The sequence below is a fragment of the Canis lupus genome, chromosome 22 (genome assembly GCF_048164855.1).
Source record: "Canis lupus baileyi chromosome 22, mCanLup2.hap1, whole genome shotgun sequence".
NCBI lineage: Eukaryota > Metazoa > Chordata > Mammalia > Carnivora > Canidae > Canis > Canis lupus.
This window is the reverse complement of record NC_132859.1, coordinates 40533542-40551784: the sequence shown is the minus strand read 5'-3', so window position 1 is coordinate 40551784 and position 18243 is coordinate 40533542. Positions and strand designations below refer to the sequence as shown.

The following is an 18243-nucleotide window of genomic DNA, read 5'->3' as shown; positions in this document are numbered from 1 at the left end:
CTCACCTGAGGGCCAAAGCTGGGTTATTTACCCACTAGCTCCCAACTGTCAGTGGTTGAGACTGCTCATGAGGGCGTTGACCTCCTGGCACTGGTAGCCTGGCCCACGTGCTTGCCAGCCAAACCAGATCCTTCAGCCAGAAAGGGGCTAAGGCAGAGAGCTGCAGCACTTGTAGAAAGCCATTGGTATGTACAGGAACAGTGAGTGCCAGGGGAATAGGGGTGGGGTACTAACAGCATCTGCAACTCATTATGAATAAGTCAAGAACAATTTTTGGCAGGCCAATATGACCAAGATGGTGCTCTCAGTTAATAAACTGGTTTCTCTACGAAAGATAAATTACTAATTGTGAGTAGGTATCTCCACCCCACCCCACCCCCAATCCAGGCTGTATCATAGGAAGAAGTAGGACCAAGAGAGAGTCCACTACTTCTTGATAGATCAGTGAGAAGCTGGTTCTACTCAGGGGGACAAAATGGGTGGGAGAGTGTGTATGTGTGTTTGTTGGATAGGGCTCATGAAACAGCTTAATATCACAGGCCACCTGTAACCAGGGTTGCATTCACTCTGGTAAAAGGTAGAAAGTCCCTCTCCTCTTGACAGTGATGATGACACAGCCAAGGCATGGGCAAGAAGAACTAATGACCATCACATTCACTGTAAGCCAAATCCAACCTGAGAGGAGTTGGGTCTTTGACCCAGAGGCCAGAGTGAGAACAGGAAGTGCTGGGGGGTTAGGCACATTTCTGTTTTTTCTCTTTTAAAGGGGCCTCTTTCTTCACATGGTGCTTCCTCTTAGAGGGCGTGTGATTGGCTATGTGGTGGGTGAGATGTGGAGAATTCAGACAGACTGGGAGTTCGTGATGTTGGCTCATAAAAGTCTTTCTGTAACTTCTGCTTATGAAGGGCCTTCACATCCCCAAGAGTTGAGATCCAGGAAGCTTTACCTGCCACCATCCTGGCCCAGGTCATCATCTTTTCTTACCTGGACTAGCCCGACAGCCCCTTGATTTGTCTCCCTGCCTCCACTTATGTCCCCTCCAATCCAGTCTCCTTACAGAAGACATCCCCCAGGCAGACCCTCAGTCCAGGATTCTGGTGAGGTCTTTTATCTGGGAGACGATCTCAGGAAATACCTGAAGGAACATGGGAATTGAAATGGAAGGACAGGCAGCCAGTAAAGGGCATGCTATCAAGCAGGTCACCATGCAGGTGACTCGGGCTTAGTTCCACAAGAAAATTTCTGAGAAATAGTATAAAATACATGCTCTTAGTGCACCAAGAGGTGAGGGACTCAAGGTATTTATAGCCAAATATCCCATCAATCTTTGGTTGAGGGCTGGAGGTATGGATTCCCTGGAATTTGGAGAAAGCCCCCAGACAAAGCAATATAGCAGCTGGAAGTTGGAAGGTGAGCTATGAAGTTCAGAACTGTTCAGACACAGATAGCACACTTCTACTATCATGAATCAGATCATGTCACGCTTCCCCCCATTAAAATAAGGTAAAATAAGATAAGGCCTTCTCAATGCCCTCAATATCAAGTTCTTCAGGGACCTTCAAGGATCTGTTCCCATTTCCATCTCTTGGCACCTGGCCTTGGTCAGTTTCTAAACACACCCAGCTTCTTCTGGTACAGGGTCTCTTGCTTGGACTTACTTCTGACTCCTTCTCCCCAGGCTTCAGCCCTCCTGACCACCCCTCATTATTTTTCTCTTTCTCTTTCATGGCATCCTGTCAGTCCCTTCCTGATTCCCAGCACAGTACATAAATATTTTATTTATCATATGCCTCGGTCTTGTTCATCACCACATCCTCAGCACCTAGACAGAGCCAAGCTCTTAGTTTGATCCTAGAGAAGTACTTGTTGAATGAATGAATGAATGAATGAATGAGTGATGAATGAACTTCCAGTGTCTCTGTATGATTTCCTATCTAGGCGTTGCTGTGTTTTGCTTCCTCAAACACCACTTCTTCCTCTAGACTGAAAAGAATCCCAAGGCCTTCTATATTTCTTACAGGATCCAGAATAGAATCATAGAGGTAGGGCAGCCCGGGTGGCTCAGCTGTTTAGCGCCACCTTCAGCCCAGGGCCTGATCCTGGAGACCCAGGATCGAGTTCCACATCAGGCTCCCTGCATGGAGCCTGCTTGTGTCTCTGCCTCTCTCTCTCTCTCTCTCTCTCTCTGTGTGTGTGTGTGTGTGTGTGTGTCTCATGAATAAATAAATAAAATCCTAAAGAAAATCATAGAGGTAGGAAACATTTGTATGCTCTTGCCTTCTGGCTGTTAATTAACTTAAACTTCCAGGACAGATGACAAGGTCTAGTGCTTCCTGATGTCCTCAACATATTCTTAGCTTCATTCTACATATGGGAAAACTGAGTTTTAGAAGAGCTAAGGAACTTGCCCACAGTCACAGCCTTGTTTCATCCAGTGCAGTCTGGCCACAGAGTGCATGCTCTTGCCCTCTTTGCTGTACCTAACTGGCTCCAGAAAAAAATATTTATTAAGTTTCTTCTGGGTGGGACTGACCCATTTCCTTTCCAAGGAAATTTTTCAATTATTTGTGATCCTGTGTGCATCCCTAATTTTGAGTTCAAATCTATGGCTTCAATTCATGTATATCGCCTCTAGTTTAGCCTCTTTGGGATATCAGGTGTTCAATCAATTAGAAAGGATCTCAGAGGGGATCCTTGGGTAGCTCAGTGGTTTGGCGCCTGCCTTTGGCCCAGGGTGCAATCCTGGAGTCCTGGGATCGAGTCCCACATCAGGCTCCCGGCATCAGACTCTCTCTCTCTCTGTCTATCATGAATAAATAAATAAATCTTAAAAAAAAAAAAAGAAAGGATCTCAGATCTGCCATCAATGCTGACCTTTCAGGCTTCCTATTACAGACATGACGTGTCATAATAGCCACCATTTATGAAGTGCCTACACCTATCTGGCAATGTCTGGCTGAGACCACACATATGGACTCATGTAAGTCCTATGACAGGCCCAAGTGATGGGAGCTGTATGTCCCCCATCCCCAGTTCACAGATAGTGCAGCCAACTCTGGAGATCTGAAATACCTGCCTGGGCAAGGGTGTTTAAAGGGTGATAGTGAGTACCTTTACATATATTTAAAAGCAGGGCCTCCATCAGGGTGAGGTATGAGGGGCAGAATTCTAAGATGACCCCCACAGTTCCCATCCCACTGGCATCAAACCCTGCTCTTGAGAATGGGTGAGACCTGCAAATATGATCGACTAGCATTCCAGTAATTAATTAAGTTACCAATCATTTAACTTTGAGTTGATCAAATGAAAGATTATCCTGGACGGGTCTGACCTAATCAGGGAAGTCTTTCAAAGGAGAGGAAGCATCTGAAGAATTTCCCGCTGGCTTCAGAAAGCAAACAGCCATGGTCTGAATTGCCTGATGAAAGCGGGGGGGGGGGGGGGGGGGGGGGGGGGGGGGGGGGGGTGTTCCTAGGAAGACTCTGAGATCCCTGGGATCTAGTCCTACAACCACAGGAATACTTTCTGCCAACAACCTTAAGGAGCTTAGGGGATGACCCTGAGCTACAATGAGACACCGCCCCTGGCTAAAATCTGGAATTCAGCCTGGTGAGACCCTGAGCAGAGAACCCAGCAAAAATGTGATGGATTCCTGATCCACAGAAACTATGACATAATAAATAGGTTCTTTGCAGCCACTAAAGCCCTGGTCATTTGCAGTGCTGCAATAGAAAATGAATTTATGAGCCCAATGTGCAAACATTTTAAGGAGGTGTACTGCCTTGTACTACACGACTTGGACAGTGAGTGCCTCCCTTGGTTTCTTCAGCCCCACCCTAGCCCTGTTCAGATATTTTTAACTTTTTTTAAAATTGTCTATTCATTGCCTTTGCCCCATTTCCTTCTTGATTGTTGGTCTTTTTCATAATGATCTTAAGAGCTTTTTATAGATGACAGCAATTAGTCTTTTGTTTTACTGTATTATAGTATTTCAGGTTCAGTTGTCATTAAACTTTGTTTATGGTCTTTTTGCTATGCAGAAATTTTTTAAATGTTATGTTGTTAAAATTATCAAGCTTTTCTTTCATGATTTCTAGGTTAGTATACATTTTAAAAGGTCATCCTTACTTTAGGACTATTTTTGAAAGTTTCCCATGTGTTTTCATCTGTCTTTGTTTTTTGTTTTTTGTTTTTTGTTTTTTTTTTTTCATCTGTCTTCGATCCATCTGGAAGTTATTTTGGAGTAAGGGATAAGATGCAAAAAAACAACGATTTTTTTTTTCAGATGGCAACCAAAATGTCTCAGCACATTTGTTGAATAATCAACCTTTTCCTCCATCTGAAATGTTGCCTTTACCATATAGCCAATTTCCATATGTATGTAGGTGTATTCCTGGGCTCTTTTCTTTTCCAGTAAAGGTTCTGTCTATTTATATGCCAGAATCACAGTTTTAATTGCTGTGCTTTATATTTTATGTTCATGACCAGTAGGGCTTGGTCTTTCTCATTGCTCTTAGAATTTTCCTGATATTCTTGCATACTATTCCCATAAGAAATTTAGAGTCAGCTTGTCACTTCTACTTCTCAAGTCCTCTTGGTTTATTGGGATCCAATTAAATTTGTGCGGACCATAGAGAAAATTTACATCCTAAAATATAAAGTCATTCTAGACAAGAATTGTATATTGTCAGTTCATCACCCACTCTGAACCTTCCCAGGTATAATCTGACACAGGCTGCTCTATGCAGAGGGCAGTGAGAGACCAAAGAAAGAAGCAGTCACTCCAGCGTGGTAGGTGGTAGGCTTAATAAACAAACAGAACTTACATTCAAGACTTGCCTTGGGTGGCAGCAAGACAATACATCTTGGTAGCCACCCAACAAATCTTAGAAGTTTATAAAGTGGCCTTAACTGGGTTCAGTCATGTATACCATGCAGGTGTTCTCCCCATCACATCACCATCTCAGAGCCATGTCCCTGGAGCAGCCTCTGGGAGCAGGGAAGACAAGCCAAACCCATATTCCAAGGACGGGGGCAAGGGTGAGAGCCCCCACCCCCACCCCAAGTGTCCTGGGTCCTGCTCTCAAGTCAATAGGCAGTCATGTCCTTACAATGACCTTTCCCAGCACATATGTCTCTCCATTTATTCATCTTCTCAGAAACATCTTGATGTCTTCTTCACTGTCATGTGGGGTTAGTCCTGGGCAGTTCATCTTCCTGTGGCCATTGAAAATGGGATCTTTTCTTCCATTATATGTTCTGGCCTGTTGCCCCCAGTCTATGTGGAGGCTATTATTTCTGTGTATTAATGTGGTTGCTGGCCACACACTAACTCTGCGTTGCTTCTAACACTTGCTCAGTTTATCCTCTGGGTTTTCCAGGTATACCAGCGTATCATCTGTAATGAATGCCCTTGGTCTTCTCATTGCCTCTTCATTCATTCATTACATTTGCTGACGGCTCCAAGGCAATGGTAAATATTAATGGGCTGATGGACATGAGTTGTTGCTCCAGATTTGGGACAGTTCCTGCTGTTTCACCATGAAACAGCATACTGGTTTTTGATTGAAGATCTGTTGAGGAACTATTCATTATTCCTGCTTTATTAAGAATTTCTTTGGTCAGGAATGGATGCAAAATTTTATCAAATGCCTTTCAAGTATCTGTGGAAGAGGTCACAGGATTTCCCCTCTAATGTATTGTGTTGGGGACTTTTGTGGAAGGTGTTCTAAGGGTGACTCACCCTAGCCTTCTCAGTTGGAAACTTTTCTGCTGTGGTGGATTTATCTTTTGACAGCTGTGGTTTCTGTGTTAATGTTACAATTAGGACTGTCTTTTTAGATAAGATCTAGTTCTTTTCAGTGCATCTCCTTAAAGCCCGTTAGCCACTCTATTCTCACTTCCTAAGCTGGTGTCACAACTTCTGGCTGCAGGCTTGGGGCAGATGCAGCATCCAGATGTTCCTCCTGGAAGATTGCCCTTTTTCAGGACACATGGGGAGCACTCCGAGATGAGTCTTCAGAGGAAAGTGGGAGCAGTGCCCATTTTCTTAACCCACTCCTCTCCCACTCTGACCTCCCCAAAGAAGCCTCAAGAATTCTCTAATCACTAGCTGGTTAGGGTGGGACCAGACATTGCCCTCTGTGCAGGGAGATGCTGCCACCCTGTGGCAATCTGATCCCCAGGCAGCGAGTCTGCCCAGGTGAGAGCTATCCTTTCCACCCAGAAGGACCCAGGTCTGTGACTGCTCCTAGCTTGGGAGAAGGAAGGTCCCTGAATGGGCGGGATGGGCCACCAGGGAAAGCAAGTGGCCCTCTGGAACCCAGCAGACCCAGATAAGGCACTGGCTGTGGAACCTGTCTTGCCCCAGCGGCCTGATGTGATCAGTCAGAGGACTCTGGCCACCCGTCCTGCCCTGTGCTGGCTCCTCCCACACCTCCCCTCTCCCACAGCTGGACCTGCTGTCCCTTCGTGGCAGACTACTGTGTCTTGCCCCATCCAGCTGTCCTCTTTGGGGGGCCACAGAGCCAGGCCTCCCCCTGAAAACTTCCGGGGTTGGCATCTTGGGCAGGGAGATAGGGTGTGGTGGGCAGGCGTTAAGTGATCACAGTCCCTGTGTGGTCAGCCAGCCACGCACTGCAGTCACTAATTTGTTCACTCACAAAACAAAACAAAACAAAACAAAACCCTCAACTAAGTCTCTGGTTGTGCTAAACAAGTGCTGGGTGCTGGGGATCAGACTAAACCATGGCTTCATCTTTGCCATCAAGGAACGTGGAAGCTCTGGTGCCACAAAACATGTGCTGGCCACATAGCCCCACTTACTGGTCAGAGCCAGACTGCTCAGCTCTGAGTCTAGGCACTACTTCCTTGCTCTGGGATCTTCGGCACATTACCCCAGCCTCTGTGACTCAGTTTCCACATCTTTGAAGTGGGGGTGGTAGTAATGGTATTTACATCTTGGCTCCTGGGAGGGAGTAAACGAATTGTCATGTGAAAGCACTGAGTGGCACCCAGCACAAAGTAAGGGCTTTACAACCACTTAAGTAAATATGAGCAAAAAGCTCCATCTGCATAAGGATCGTGCAACATTGCTGGGTTGGTCAGAAAACCAAAACTGCAAAGGTCTGTCATTTTTTTTCTTGGTAACTCCTCATTTTTCCGAAAAGGGGAAAAAGAATCAAATCCTGAAGGCATCTGGGAATGAAACCTAATCTTGGTCTTGTTTGGCTGCTCGCCTGCTGCTGTTGAAACTGAATTTCTCTTTAGTGGAAAAAAAATAACCAGACGGTATGAGTGGCAAAATAATCAAACTGGCAACTGGGCCTGGCCAGACCCTTCCTGTTAAACATTCAAATGGGTATAGAGTTTGAGAAGCCAGGAATATTGTATGGGCCAATATTCCTTGTGGCTTTCTCTGGAAATAAGGAGGCTGCTGCAAATTGAAATCTGTGCAGAATGGCCCAGAGTTGGGGTCGGGAAGAGTTTGGCAGGAAGAAGGAGGGCTTAGCTGGCTGTGTGTGAGGCATAATGTGAAATCCAGAGCAGTTACCATGTTTCTGCTTGCCAGAACTGCCCTGGCATTTACCCGGCCAAGGAGAACCCAGCAGGTGGGTGCCTGTCACACAGAGATGTCCGAACTCCAGAAACTAGGCATACCCACAAGAAGAGAGTGGAAAAAAAAAATAAAAGAGAGAGAGAGAGAGAGAGGTGACTGTGTTGTAAGACTTTATTTCAGACTCTGCTTCTCTGGCCTGTAGCACTGGGTGAGGCTGGGGCTTCCTGGTGTGTGTGTGTGGGTGAGGGAACCTCCAAGATTCCTGGAGGTCTTTGGGCCTGTCGCTCCCAGGGCAGGCACAACAGAAGGCTCTTCCGACACAACCACCCCCTGTGTTACATGTGTCATTATTACCCTATGCAGGCCTCAGGGCAAGCCCATAGGAGTACCACTGTTCCATTTTGTTGATGTGAAAACTGAGGGGTGTTGAGGTTAAATAACTTCCTCAGGTCATATAGCTAGGACATAGTGGAGGGGGGCACATGATACAGGCTTCAAGTGGGTTTGAAACCAGGTGGAAGACTGGGAGGTGTCTGGTGGCAAGCTGCAGGTCTCTATCCTCAGCCCTGCCCTGGTCAACACTTGTATTAATAGCCTGAGTGAGAACCTTGCAGCCAAAGTAGACTCTCACACAGAGTCCTGATGTGATTCACCTTCTACCATTCCTGAGTTCAGGGATCAGTGCATTGCCATCTTCCACTGGTCACTCCTGGTCCAGGGATAAGCCTGTGACCTGATTTGGTTGAGTCAGGTGAAAGGGAAGGTTGTTGGAGGAGAGGTTCCTTTCCCCTCTGTCTCTGTCTCTGTTTCTCTCCTCCGTGTCCTCTCCCTCCCCCAGCCCCCTGCCATGAACAAGGGAAACAGGTACCCACAGTTGCCACCTGCAGGCTTCCAGAAGTAAGACTGGGATGTTAACATGGAGTCCTTACCATGACAAGGAGCTGCTAAATCTCCAGCCTGCCCCATCTTGGGACTTGCTGCCACAAATGATTTTGATTTTCCTTATGGTTGAAGCCACTTTGAATCAGGTTTTTCTGTTACTTGTGGCTGTTGTTACCCAAAGCCTAAGCAGCCTAAGCAGTGATGGTCCATGTCCAGGGTCTTGTTCATGGGCTTACTTCATGAACAGGGAGGTAGCTGTTTGCCACCCTGGCCAAGCTGGGCCAGTGCATTGTCTCTGGGCTAAACCTGCCCTTTTTTATAGTACCTGTGGGTGTCTGGGCCACCATCCCTGGAAATACGACCTTACGTGGCCTCAACAGAGTTGCCCTCAGCCTGTTTGGGGTGGTGGTCTAGGCCCGACATGCGACTTCTCTGTGTTGAAATGTTACAGAACAGAACACGTTTTGAGACAGCAGTTGGGACTGTTGAACACTCCCATTCCTGGATGTCTAGTTTTGTGAGGTTGACTGAACCATAGTTATTTTCTTGTTTGTGTTGGAGGAGATCAGTTTTGTATTTCTTCAGAACATATGTGAATTTTCCTACAAAGGAATATGGAGGGATCCCTGGGTGGCGCAGCGGTTTGGCGCCTGCCTTTGGCCCAGGGCGCGATCCTGGAGACCCGGGATCGAATCCCACGTCGGGCTCCCGGTGCATGGAGCCTGCTTCTCCCTCTGCCTGTGTCTCTGTGCCTCTCTCTCTCTGTGACTATCATAAATAAATAAAAATTTAAAAAAAAAAAAAAAAAAAAGGAATATGGAAATGGAGCTTGACCTCTTACTGGTCAGCACTGAGCTGGGCTGAGTAGACTGGGGGTGGCTTTGATGAGTGCTATATCCTGGAGGTGACAGATTTTCCCCCACACCCCCATTTGTAGAGAGGGGTGGCTGCCAGTGGGCAGAGGGAGGCAGGATGGTGGTGTTGGCTCTGGTTGGCTGAGCAGTGACCACAGAAGAGAGACATGGACCATCCAAACACCACCATGCCTGTTGCTGCCTCAGATGTCATGGAGGATGACAGAGCCCAACTCTGTTGAGGCCACGTAAGGTCGTCTTCTTGTTCTTCCCCTTCCTCCTCCATAATTTTGAAAGCGATTCTCTAGCCTTAATTAGCAAGAGTGAGACCAAAGTAATTAAGCTCAAGAAGAGTAATGATGGAGACCTCATTTGACTTCTGTAACTAGCTCACCCTTCCTGATCTTCAGGGAGGCACAGCAAGATAACACAGAGAGCTGGGCCTCAAGCCAGGCAGGCATTGGTTCAAATCCCAGCTATATTAATTTTGCATTTATGACATTAGGTATGTCTGGGGCCAGTGTCCCCATGCGTAAAATGTGATAATAGCGTCTCCCTTGCAAAGGTTCAGTGAGGAGTGAATGAGCTAGAGGTGGACAGCAGTGATCATGATGGTGGTCATGTGAGTGATGTTTGGTTTTGACACCAATTCTCCACCACCAACTGAGTGTCCCACAATTCAATTTAATTCTGACACTGTCTACCTGGAGTCAGTGTCAGATCCCACAGTTAAGGGGCTCAGTCCTACAAGACTGTCCTACTCCAGGTACCAGTCAAAAGTCCTGTGCTACTTACACTTCTGACCAACTGGCTATAAGTGAAAGGTTCTCATGAGTTCTCCTCAGGTTGGATCATTTGCTAGAACAGCTGACAGAGCTTAGGAAAATAGTTGCATGCATAGGTTTGTTATGAAGGATACAAAGGAACGTCCTGGTGAACAGGTATATCAGGTAAGGTCCAGAAGGGTCCCAAGCACAGAAGGTTATCTGCCTCTGGAGCTGGGATGCACCACCCTCCTGACACATGGATGTGTTGACCAGCCCAGAAGTGCTCCAAATCTCATTGTTCTTGTTTTTATAATCCAATCTCCAGCTCTCCTACCCTTCCTGGAGGGAAGTTCCTATCCTCTCTCCACTTCCCTTTCTGGTGACCAGCCCCCATTCTGAAGTTATCTGGGGCTCCCCTGAGTCATCTCATCAGCATAAACACAGATGTGGTCAAAGAGGCTCATTATGAATCACTGGAAAATGCAAAGGTTTTAGGAGCTCTGCACCAAGATCGGGGACAGAGACCAAATATATCTCTGATTATACCACATCATCATCATCTCTGAGGGAGAGACACTGTCATTGCTTTATCAGATTAATAAGACCGCTGCATTTGCCGCAAGCCTGTGGCTGCTCTGCATCATCACCACCGTGGGGGAGGGAAGTGCCCCAGCTCTGGCCAGAGCTAAACTGTGTGCTGGAGCAGAATCACAGAAGGTTCCTGAGGACTTAGGAAACAGACCTTTTCTTTCTGTGGGGTTCATCACCAGCTTGGTGCCATTTGGCTTCCTGCTTCTCCCTCCCTGACTCTCACTCTCCTCCACCCTGCCTGTATCCACTCTGTCCCCATGGTCTGGACAGTTGGCCCAACCAGAGTATGTTACCTGGAGCTGATTCCTAGATTCACAGGCTGGCACCTACCTCTCCAGTGGTGTTCCCAGGCTTCCTACATCAAACTATTTGCAGGCCATTCTGCAAAGGTGGGACCTGGGTCTCCATTCTGGGTCTTCCACACACAAGGCTCTTTCAGACACTGACCTTTGCACTGAGAGTTAGCACCTGTGTGACTCATCATCCCCACTGGTAGAGTGCAGGGGTCCCTGAGCCCTCCCTCCCCTGTGACCCTGACACCACCTGGGGATTTAAGATGACTCAAACCCTGGGCCCCACCACCCAGGTGGATCTGGAAACCTTCCTAGGATTTGGGCAAATCCCAGGCAGCAGACTCCTATTTCACATGCCTTGATTTGTCCCTCACCAAACCTGAACTCAAAGCTCAGCCTATTCCCCCGAAGCCAGTAAGTATTTCACAAGGGTGGCAACTTCACTGGAGCATAGAGGGGGTCATGGAGGCCACACCCACACCCTCAGGCTCCTACTGCTCCCTGCTTCACTCTCTCCTCCTCTCCCCTCTCTCCTCCCCCTCCCACAGCAACAAATGGATTTTTCCTCTTGTCCCAAGCAAAGCGAGTCCTCCCACACCCAGACCTCTGGAGATCTCAGCTTCTGTCATTAGCACTCATCAAGGTACTGTATCAAACCAAATTTCCTTCCTGTGAGAAGGGCACACCTCCTCCCTGTAAGTGCACCCACCCTATAAGTGATGGGCACTCCCAGCTGCCCCCAACCTCACCCCCTCTCTCATCCACCTCCTAGCACATCCCAACCTTTCCCCCCCACATCCCCCTTGGACCTATCCCTTTCTGTCTTTCCCTACAGCAAGACCCTCCCTCTCCCCAAGAGGACTCTCCCACTTCTGTTTGTAGGCCTCTCCGTGCTGGACGTCTTTGCTTTTGATGCACATGACAGATGACCTCCTCGTGTAGGTCAGGCCTGGGGTGGGTCCGTGTTTCTATCTTAATTCCTGACTTGCAGGCTACAACTCCTTCCTTCTGAAGAAAGCTCCTGGAAGCAGGTGAGTGGGATATATTATGATGATTCTGTGACACTCTAGTATGTCACGTATGTCATCCATATGTGTGTTTGTAGGGGGTGGGAGGCAGAGCTCCTCAGAATTGACCCCACATCATGCTTGAGAATTCTCACTTGAGGCATCCAGTGTAAAATGAGCCTGTAGGGGGAAGGCCCTCCTCCCTCTCTGACTTTGATTCAGGCTGAGCTGCAGGGCGGAAGAGCTGTCCACTCAGGAGCTGTCTAGACGGTCATTAAAGCATTTTTACTTCCAAAGAAGGGAGGAGTCTCTGCTGTAGCATTTGCTGCTTAAAGAAAAAGTGGAGTCCTATGTGGATTTCCCCCGGTTGACAGATGGTCAGCACGGGGAGGCCCAGTGGCCTCAGGCCAGAGTTTGGGGCAGCTCCATAGAGGAAGTAGTGGGTACTGGTGGAAATCCATGCTGGCCTGAGGCATGTGAGCCAACAGCTCTGGGGTGCAGAGCAAGCTGGCTGGGGAGCAGGGCAGAAGCTCCGTCACTGGCCAGACGCCAGCAGCCGGCCAACCAGCACGCACAGCCACTGAGGATTGCCCCCAGTGTGGGGCCCCAGGGGCCAGGCCGCCTAGAGCTGGGCCTGGGGGAGGCAGGCCCCGTGCCGCACCCGTCACAGGCTGGGTGTCCTCCTAGGTGCACGACCGCCTAGATCGCTACTGCTGTGGTTTCGAGCCTGAGCCATCAGACCCCTGCGTGGAAGAGAGGCTCCGAGAGAAATGCCGGAACCCGGGTGAGCTGCGGCTGGTCCACATCCTGGTAGGTTCCCCCTGTCACCCAGACTCGGGTCTTCCTGTCTCCTTTGGAAGATGCTGCTTCTGGGTGGCAGAGATCACATGACACTGGGGGTTCCCAACTCTGTTCTTATTAGCAGTGGGAGCCTCTGTCTGAATAATGTTTCTAGGAAGCCCCAAGTGGGGCTTTGCAAATGTGATTGAGGCGGGACAACTCCACTGTCCCCTTGAGAGACTACAGGGAACCCCTAGGGCTCCTGGAAGCAGGTGTGTGAGCTGTGGGTCTTGACATCAGCCCCCACCCTGCCAGCAGGTGTGGGAACTGGGGCCTGGGACGGGGAAGGGAGTTTCCAAGGCCCCAGGGCTGGTCAGTGGCAGTGACAGGGCCCTATCCTGGGACCTGATGGCTTACAGGCTGGTGCAGATCTGAGGAACGCTCTGCTGCCTCCCGTTAAAAGAATAGCCCGAGTGGGCTCTGAATAAATATATTCAGGAATGTTCTATGAACTGCTGCAGGTACTGTAGACTTGTGCATCCCACAACGTGAAGACAAGCGGGGTGGGAAGCGATGTACCGAGGCCATCAGAGACAGGGACTGGCAGGCAGAGCAGCCGTGTCTCCTGCCCAAGGAGGGCTACTCTGTCCTCTCCTCCTGGTGAGTCCAGTGTCCCCGATGCCTTGCCCTGGCCCATCGCTTGTGGAGCGGGTAGCTGTCATCATGGTGCCCCGGGCTGAGCTTCAGGCAGGCGACACCAGCCCAGAGGCCTGGGCTGCCTCGTGAAGCGGCTCCTGTCCTCAGAGCCCGCTCTCCTCTTCCCTGGTAAAGGCAGTTCCCCTGCGGGGAGAGGATGCACTTACGGCTATCATCTACCCCGGGGGCAGCCACGTCACAGACCCCTTGGGACAGCAGTTCTCTGAGGAAGGAGTCATTGGGCTTCAAGAGATAGATGATCCCCGAAGTGTACAGAGGGGCAAGGGGCGAGGGGGCGAAGAGACAGAGAGAGGGAAAGCTAGGGTCCTGGAGGCAGAAGTTCCCAGGTTAAGCCTCCCAAGTGATGGAGAGACTTATGGGAAGATGTCATGGAATCATGTACAGGAATGGGGTGCACGGGGTGGGCGTAGGGAGCAGAAGACATGGCCTCTCATTCCCAGCCACACCGTATTTTTAGAAAGGCTAAGGTATTCTCTTTTGCTGGTTCTAGTGTTCAAAGGGTTTAGGAGTCACAAAACTCTCCCGTGGGGATAGAGTGTGCCTGAGGCTAGAAGGCATCGTGCATTCTTGGTGACACTGGGCAATGTGTGGGTGCACAGGCGCCAGCGGCACAGAACGGTGAGCGTGCAAGTGAGCGTGCGTGTACGTCCTGAGGCCATGACCTGCTGGGTAGGTTCCCTCTGCGCCTGCCGGTTCTCCCCTGTGCTCATCACCCCGTCAGCCCCCAGAACAGGAATGAGCCCTCTGCTCTGCGGTTTCATAGGACATGGCTTGGCAGTACTGGTCCAGGTCGGAACCAACCAGCTACTTAATAGCTGTGTGACTGTGTGCAAATTACTTGAGTTCTTTATGCCCCTGATTCTGTAAAAGGAAGCTGATCCTAATGGCTCCCTTCCGAGGTTGCTGGAAGGATTCACTGAGATGGTGCCTGGAAGCACTGAGCACAGCACTGCCATAAAGATTACGGCTCACATGGGGAACATCTGGGCAGGTAGCGGGGTGGATTGTGGGACTGTCAGCTCTGGGCCTCCCAAGCCACTAACCCACCTCTGTCCCTGTCCATCTTCTTCCCTGAGGTCCGGAGCAGTGATCCATCCCACCTGGTCTACATCGATAATGCCGGCAACCTTCAGCATCCTGAGGACAAGCTGAACTTCCGGCTGCTGGAGGGCCTCAATGGGTGAGGGTCAGTGGGGTTGGATGAGGGTTCGGAGACTGAGGCCTGATGGCTCTGCCATAGACCATGGAGCCTTTAATCATGGCTTCTGAGCAGTCCACAGTCTCTTAGACAAAAGCTGCTGGATCTGAGCCTTAGAAGGGGGTGGGGAGCCCTGGGAAATTTCGCTGAGGGGACACAGCCAGCAGGCGCCCGCAGTATCCAGAGGGCCTCCTGGCACTGCAGAGCGCAGGCAGCCGGCTGGGGTCTGGGAAAGCTAGCCCTTCCCCTGGCCCTGAGGAGGAGCCGGCCTGGGGAGCCTACCTTCCCTGCTCACTCATGGCAGGCAGCTCAGCCTTCTTAGGGCTCCTCCTAAGCAGAGTTGAGTCCTCCAGCTTCTCTGTGGGCCGGGACCCAGCCAAAAGCTCTAGTCCCTGCCTGCTTTCCCAGCAGAGTAGGTGGAAGGGCGCGCCCCGAGCACTCTGAAGGACGACTTTGCCAGGGTTTGCCAGCTGTGCAATTTCTGGCCATCTGGCTTCACCTGTCCTGGAAATTTTCTGAGATCACTTTTGCTTTTCCTTTCTGTTATGGGGCTCGGGGGCCCTTCCTCCAGGTTTCCTGAGTCTGTCGTGCAGGTTCTTGCATCAGGGTGTCTACACAACATGCTGCTCAAGTCCCTGCGGATGGACCCCGTGTTCTGGGAAAGTCAAGGCGGGAGGCAGGGACTGAAGCAGGCTCTGCAGACTCTGGAGCGGCGAGGACAGGTGCTGCTGGAGCACATTCGGAAGCACAACCTGACACTGTTCAAGGATGAGGCCTCGTGAACTCCTCCACTGCCCAGGCAAGGCTCTCGCCCTGCTGGCGGGGTGCCTCCCAACACAACCTGACTGGATGAGCATTCATCCTGGTGGCCACATTCTCTGGGTTCCTCCAACCTGAATACAAGCGGGGAAAGCCAGAAGAAACCAGAGGATACCATGGATGTCCCAGGTGTCCCACCTGCGTGGGATGGCGAAGGTGGTTGTGGGTATTAGGTTTTCAACCTTACCACCATCTTTTCTGCCTTTTCAGCTCTGGCTATTCATTCCCTTGCACCAATAAATATATTCAAGAATATTCTATGAACTGCTCCAGATACTGTGAACTTGTGCATCCCACATGCATATGTAGAGTAGATGTGTTGTGTGTGCATATGTAGGAGTATATGTGTGAAGTTTCCCTCTGAAGATACCAAGCCAGAATCTTGTCAGGAGGCAAGGCCCCAAGCTTCCAGCAAGCACTTCTGTGTCTTGACGTGAACAGGTCTGCTCCGCACAGAACGGTGGATGCATAAACAGTGTGTGGCCCCGCCCAGCCTGTCCAGTGCGTGTCAACCAGCCATGGCACAGGAGGACAGGCCATGCACTCTGCTCAGCCCACTCAGCACCGTCTCCAGCGCTGCCCTCGGCACTGGCCTCTTCCTCCCTCTGGGGCTGTAGGGGGTGGAGGGAGGCTCAAACCCAGCTCTTCCCAAGTCCTCAGGACTCCAGGATTGAGCCCACTCTCCTGGGCTGCCTCTCAGCCCAGAGCGGCTCCGGCTCGGGGGCACAGGCCTCTCACTGCACTACTCCTCAGCAGGTATCCCTGTGCTCCCTACCTTCTGCCTCAGAAGGTCTTTCTAAATATATGTACCCTGGAGATTTTTTTCTCTTTGATTTTCAGAGGACTGGACTTGAACGAAGGAGCTCTGGGTTCAGATCTGGCCTTGGCCACTTTATGGTTAGCAAATGACAAATGTTTATTGAGCACCCACCATAATAACAAGTAACATTTACTGAGTGACGACTGTGTGCCAGGCACTGTGACAGTGGTTTACATGGATCACAGCATTTCCCCTCACCACAACCTGATGGGTAGGTGGGATTGTTAGCATCTCCACTGTAGAGATGAGGCATGGAGGGGTTAAGTTGTTCAAAGGTACCCAGCTCGTAGGTGGAAGGGCCCAAATTCAAACCCAGGCAACAGTTGTGCTAGCATGTTTTGAGCCCAGGCCCATGACGAAAAGGTGCACCCACTGCCCTCCCCAGTCATCACTCCAATAGCTTTTCCTCCCCTAGACCCTATGGATTCAGAGCTGATGACCAGGCAGGGCCGATTCCCTGGAACAGAGCAGCACACTTGGGCCCTGGCAAGCAGTCACAGGCACCTGGCTCTCTGCCCATTGCTCTTGGCCTGTTAAGTCTGCTCAGTCTCTCAACTGTGTCTTTCCTGTGAACTCGAAACTTTCTCCACTTTCTATCCTTTTCAAAGAACACCCTCAGCCACATTCTGTCCTGCTTGCCCTCTCCTCCCCCAGCCATTGCCCCTGGAATGAGAAGGATGTGCCGAGTGAAGCTGACAGCTGGGGGAGATGGATTAGGACCCTCCCATCAACCTTAAGAAGCTTCGAAGGCAAGAGCCATGAGGGGTCTGCAGTGCAGGGGTCTGCTCACCTGCGTGCCACAGGGTCTGGTAAGGCCATCAAAATCACCAGCCACCATGCTGCCTGACTGACCTCACCCCAGGCCCGACCCTGTTTCTTTGTACTTCATCCCAAAAGAGCTGTTCCAAGGAAAATGATGGTGTTTCCAAAGGGGAGCGGCTAATGTTAGGAACGGAGGTTCACAGCTCTCTAGATGCAATCCCAGCAAGCTCCAAGCTCTGAAAATCAAAAGCCTCAGCAGGATCTGAGGTTACACCCAATAACTGAACACACTGATATTCCTGCAGTGAGATGTATGAATATTCACACTGAGTGGGACATGGGTTTTGGTACTGAATATCAGTGTGTTCAGTTATTGGGTGTAACCTCAGATCCTGCTGAGAGTGTTGCACAATTCATGGTATAACTACCATATTACATTTCTATATCTGAAAAATTCAGAATTCAGAATGACCTCTGGCCTCCAGGGTTTGGTTATGGGAGTCTAGGCCTGTGAGAACTAATTTATTACAAACCAGGCATGGTGCTAAGGGCTTTATACAAGTGATTTCATGAATGCCTTAAGACAGTCCCAGCTACGTGATCCTCTGCAGATAAAGCAGCTCAGCTTGTGAAGGGGTGTGTTGCCCGGGCCCACACAGGTGGAGGCGCCAGAGTCTGCCCCTGAACCTGGGGAGCACCACCTGGCATGAAGTGAATACAGACAAAGGCCCAAACTGTGCCAAGAGCTTTACTGTGTTCCTCATTGCAGACCTTCGAAATAACTCCAGGAGGTGGCATTACTGCTCCCATTTGACAAAACAGGAAACTGAGGCTCAGGGAGGTTGACCCAAGGTCACTGGTCACAACCGATGAGGCTGGGATTTGAACCCAGGCCCATTTAATTCCAGAGCCCCTGCCCCCACCACTGTAACATCCTTCCTTTCTTCCCTTCATTCATTCACTCGTTCGGTAAATTTTACTGAGCAGATTTTCCACACAGAATAGAGAATCTGGAAGGAATCAGTGTGTGTGGCGCACTGTGTGGCCACATGTATCAGGCATTTGGAGATAGGTCGTTTTACCTATACCGTCTGGCCACCAGAGCGTGTGTCCGGGCATCCTGTTGGTGAGCAAGGTCCCTGTAACCAGGGATATGGGAAATGAGAGGGCAGCACGGGGGCAGGAGGGAGTCAG

General features: G+C 50.0%; 1 protein-coding gene across 5 annotated transcripts in view; it reads left to right on the top strand.

Moving 5' to 3' along the window:
• GASK1A (golgi associated kinase 1A) overlaps positions 1–15731 on the top strand; it is an 82325-nt gene extending 66594 nt beyond the window's left edge. For 4 of the 5 annotated variants that reach the window (XM_072793133.1, XM_072793134.1, XM_072793132.1 and 1 more), the window contains 3 exons: positions 12641–12763; positions 14527–14630; positions 15220–15731. In XM_072793133.1, coding sequence (XP_072649234.1) covers positions 12641–12763; positions 14527–14630; positions 15220–15430 — 438 coding nt within the window. In that variant the 3' untranslated portion in view covers positions 15431–15731. Of the gene's footprint in view, positions 1–11494; positions 11590–12640; positions 12764–14526; positions 14631–15219 lie in introns of those variants that run through there. The other variant, XR_012015078.1, reaches the window with a different exon arrangement.
• The last annotated feature ends 2512 nt before the right edge of the window (positions 15732–18243 follow it).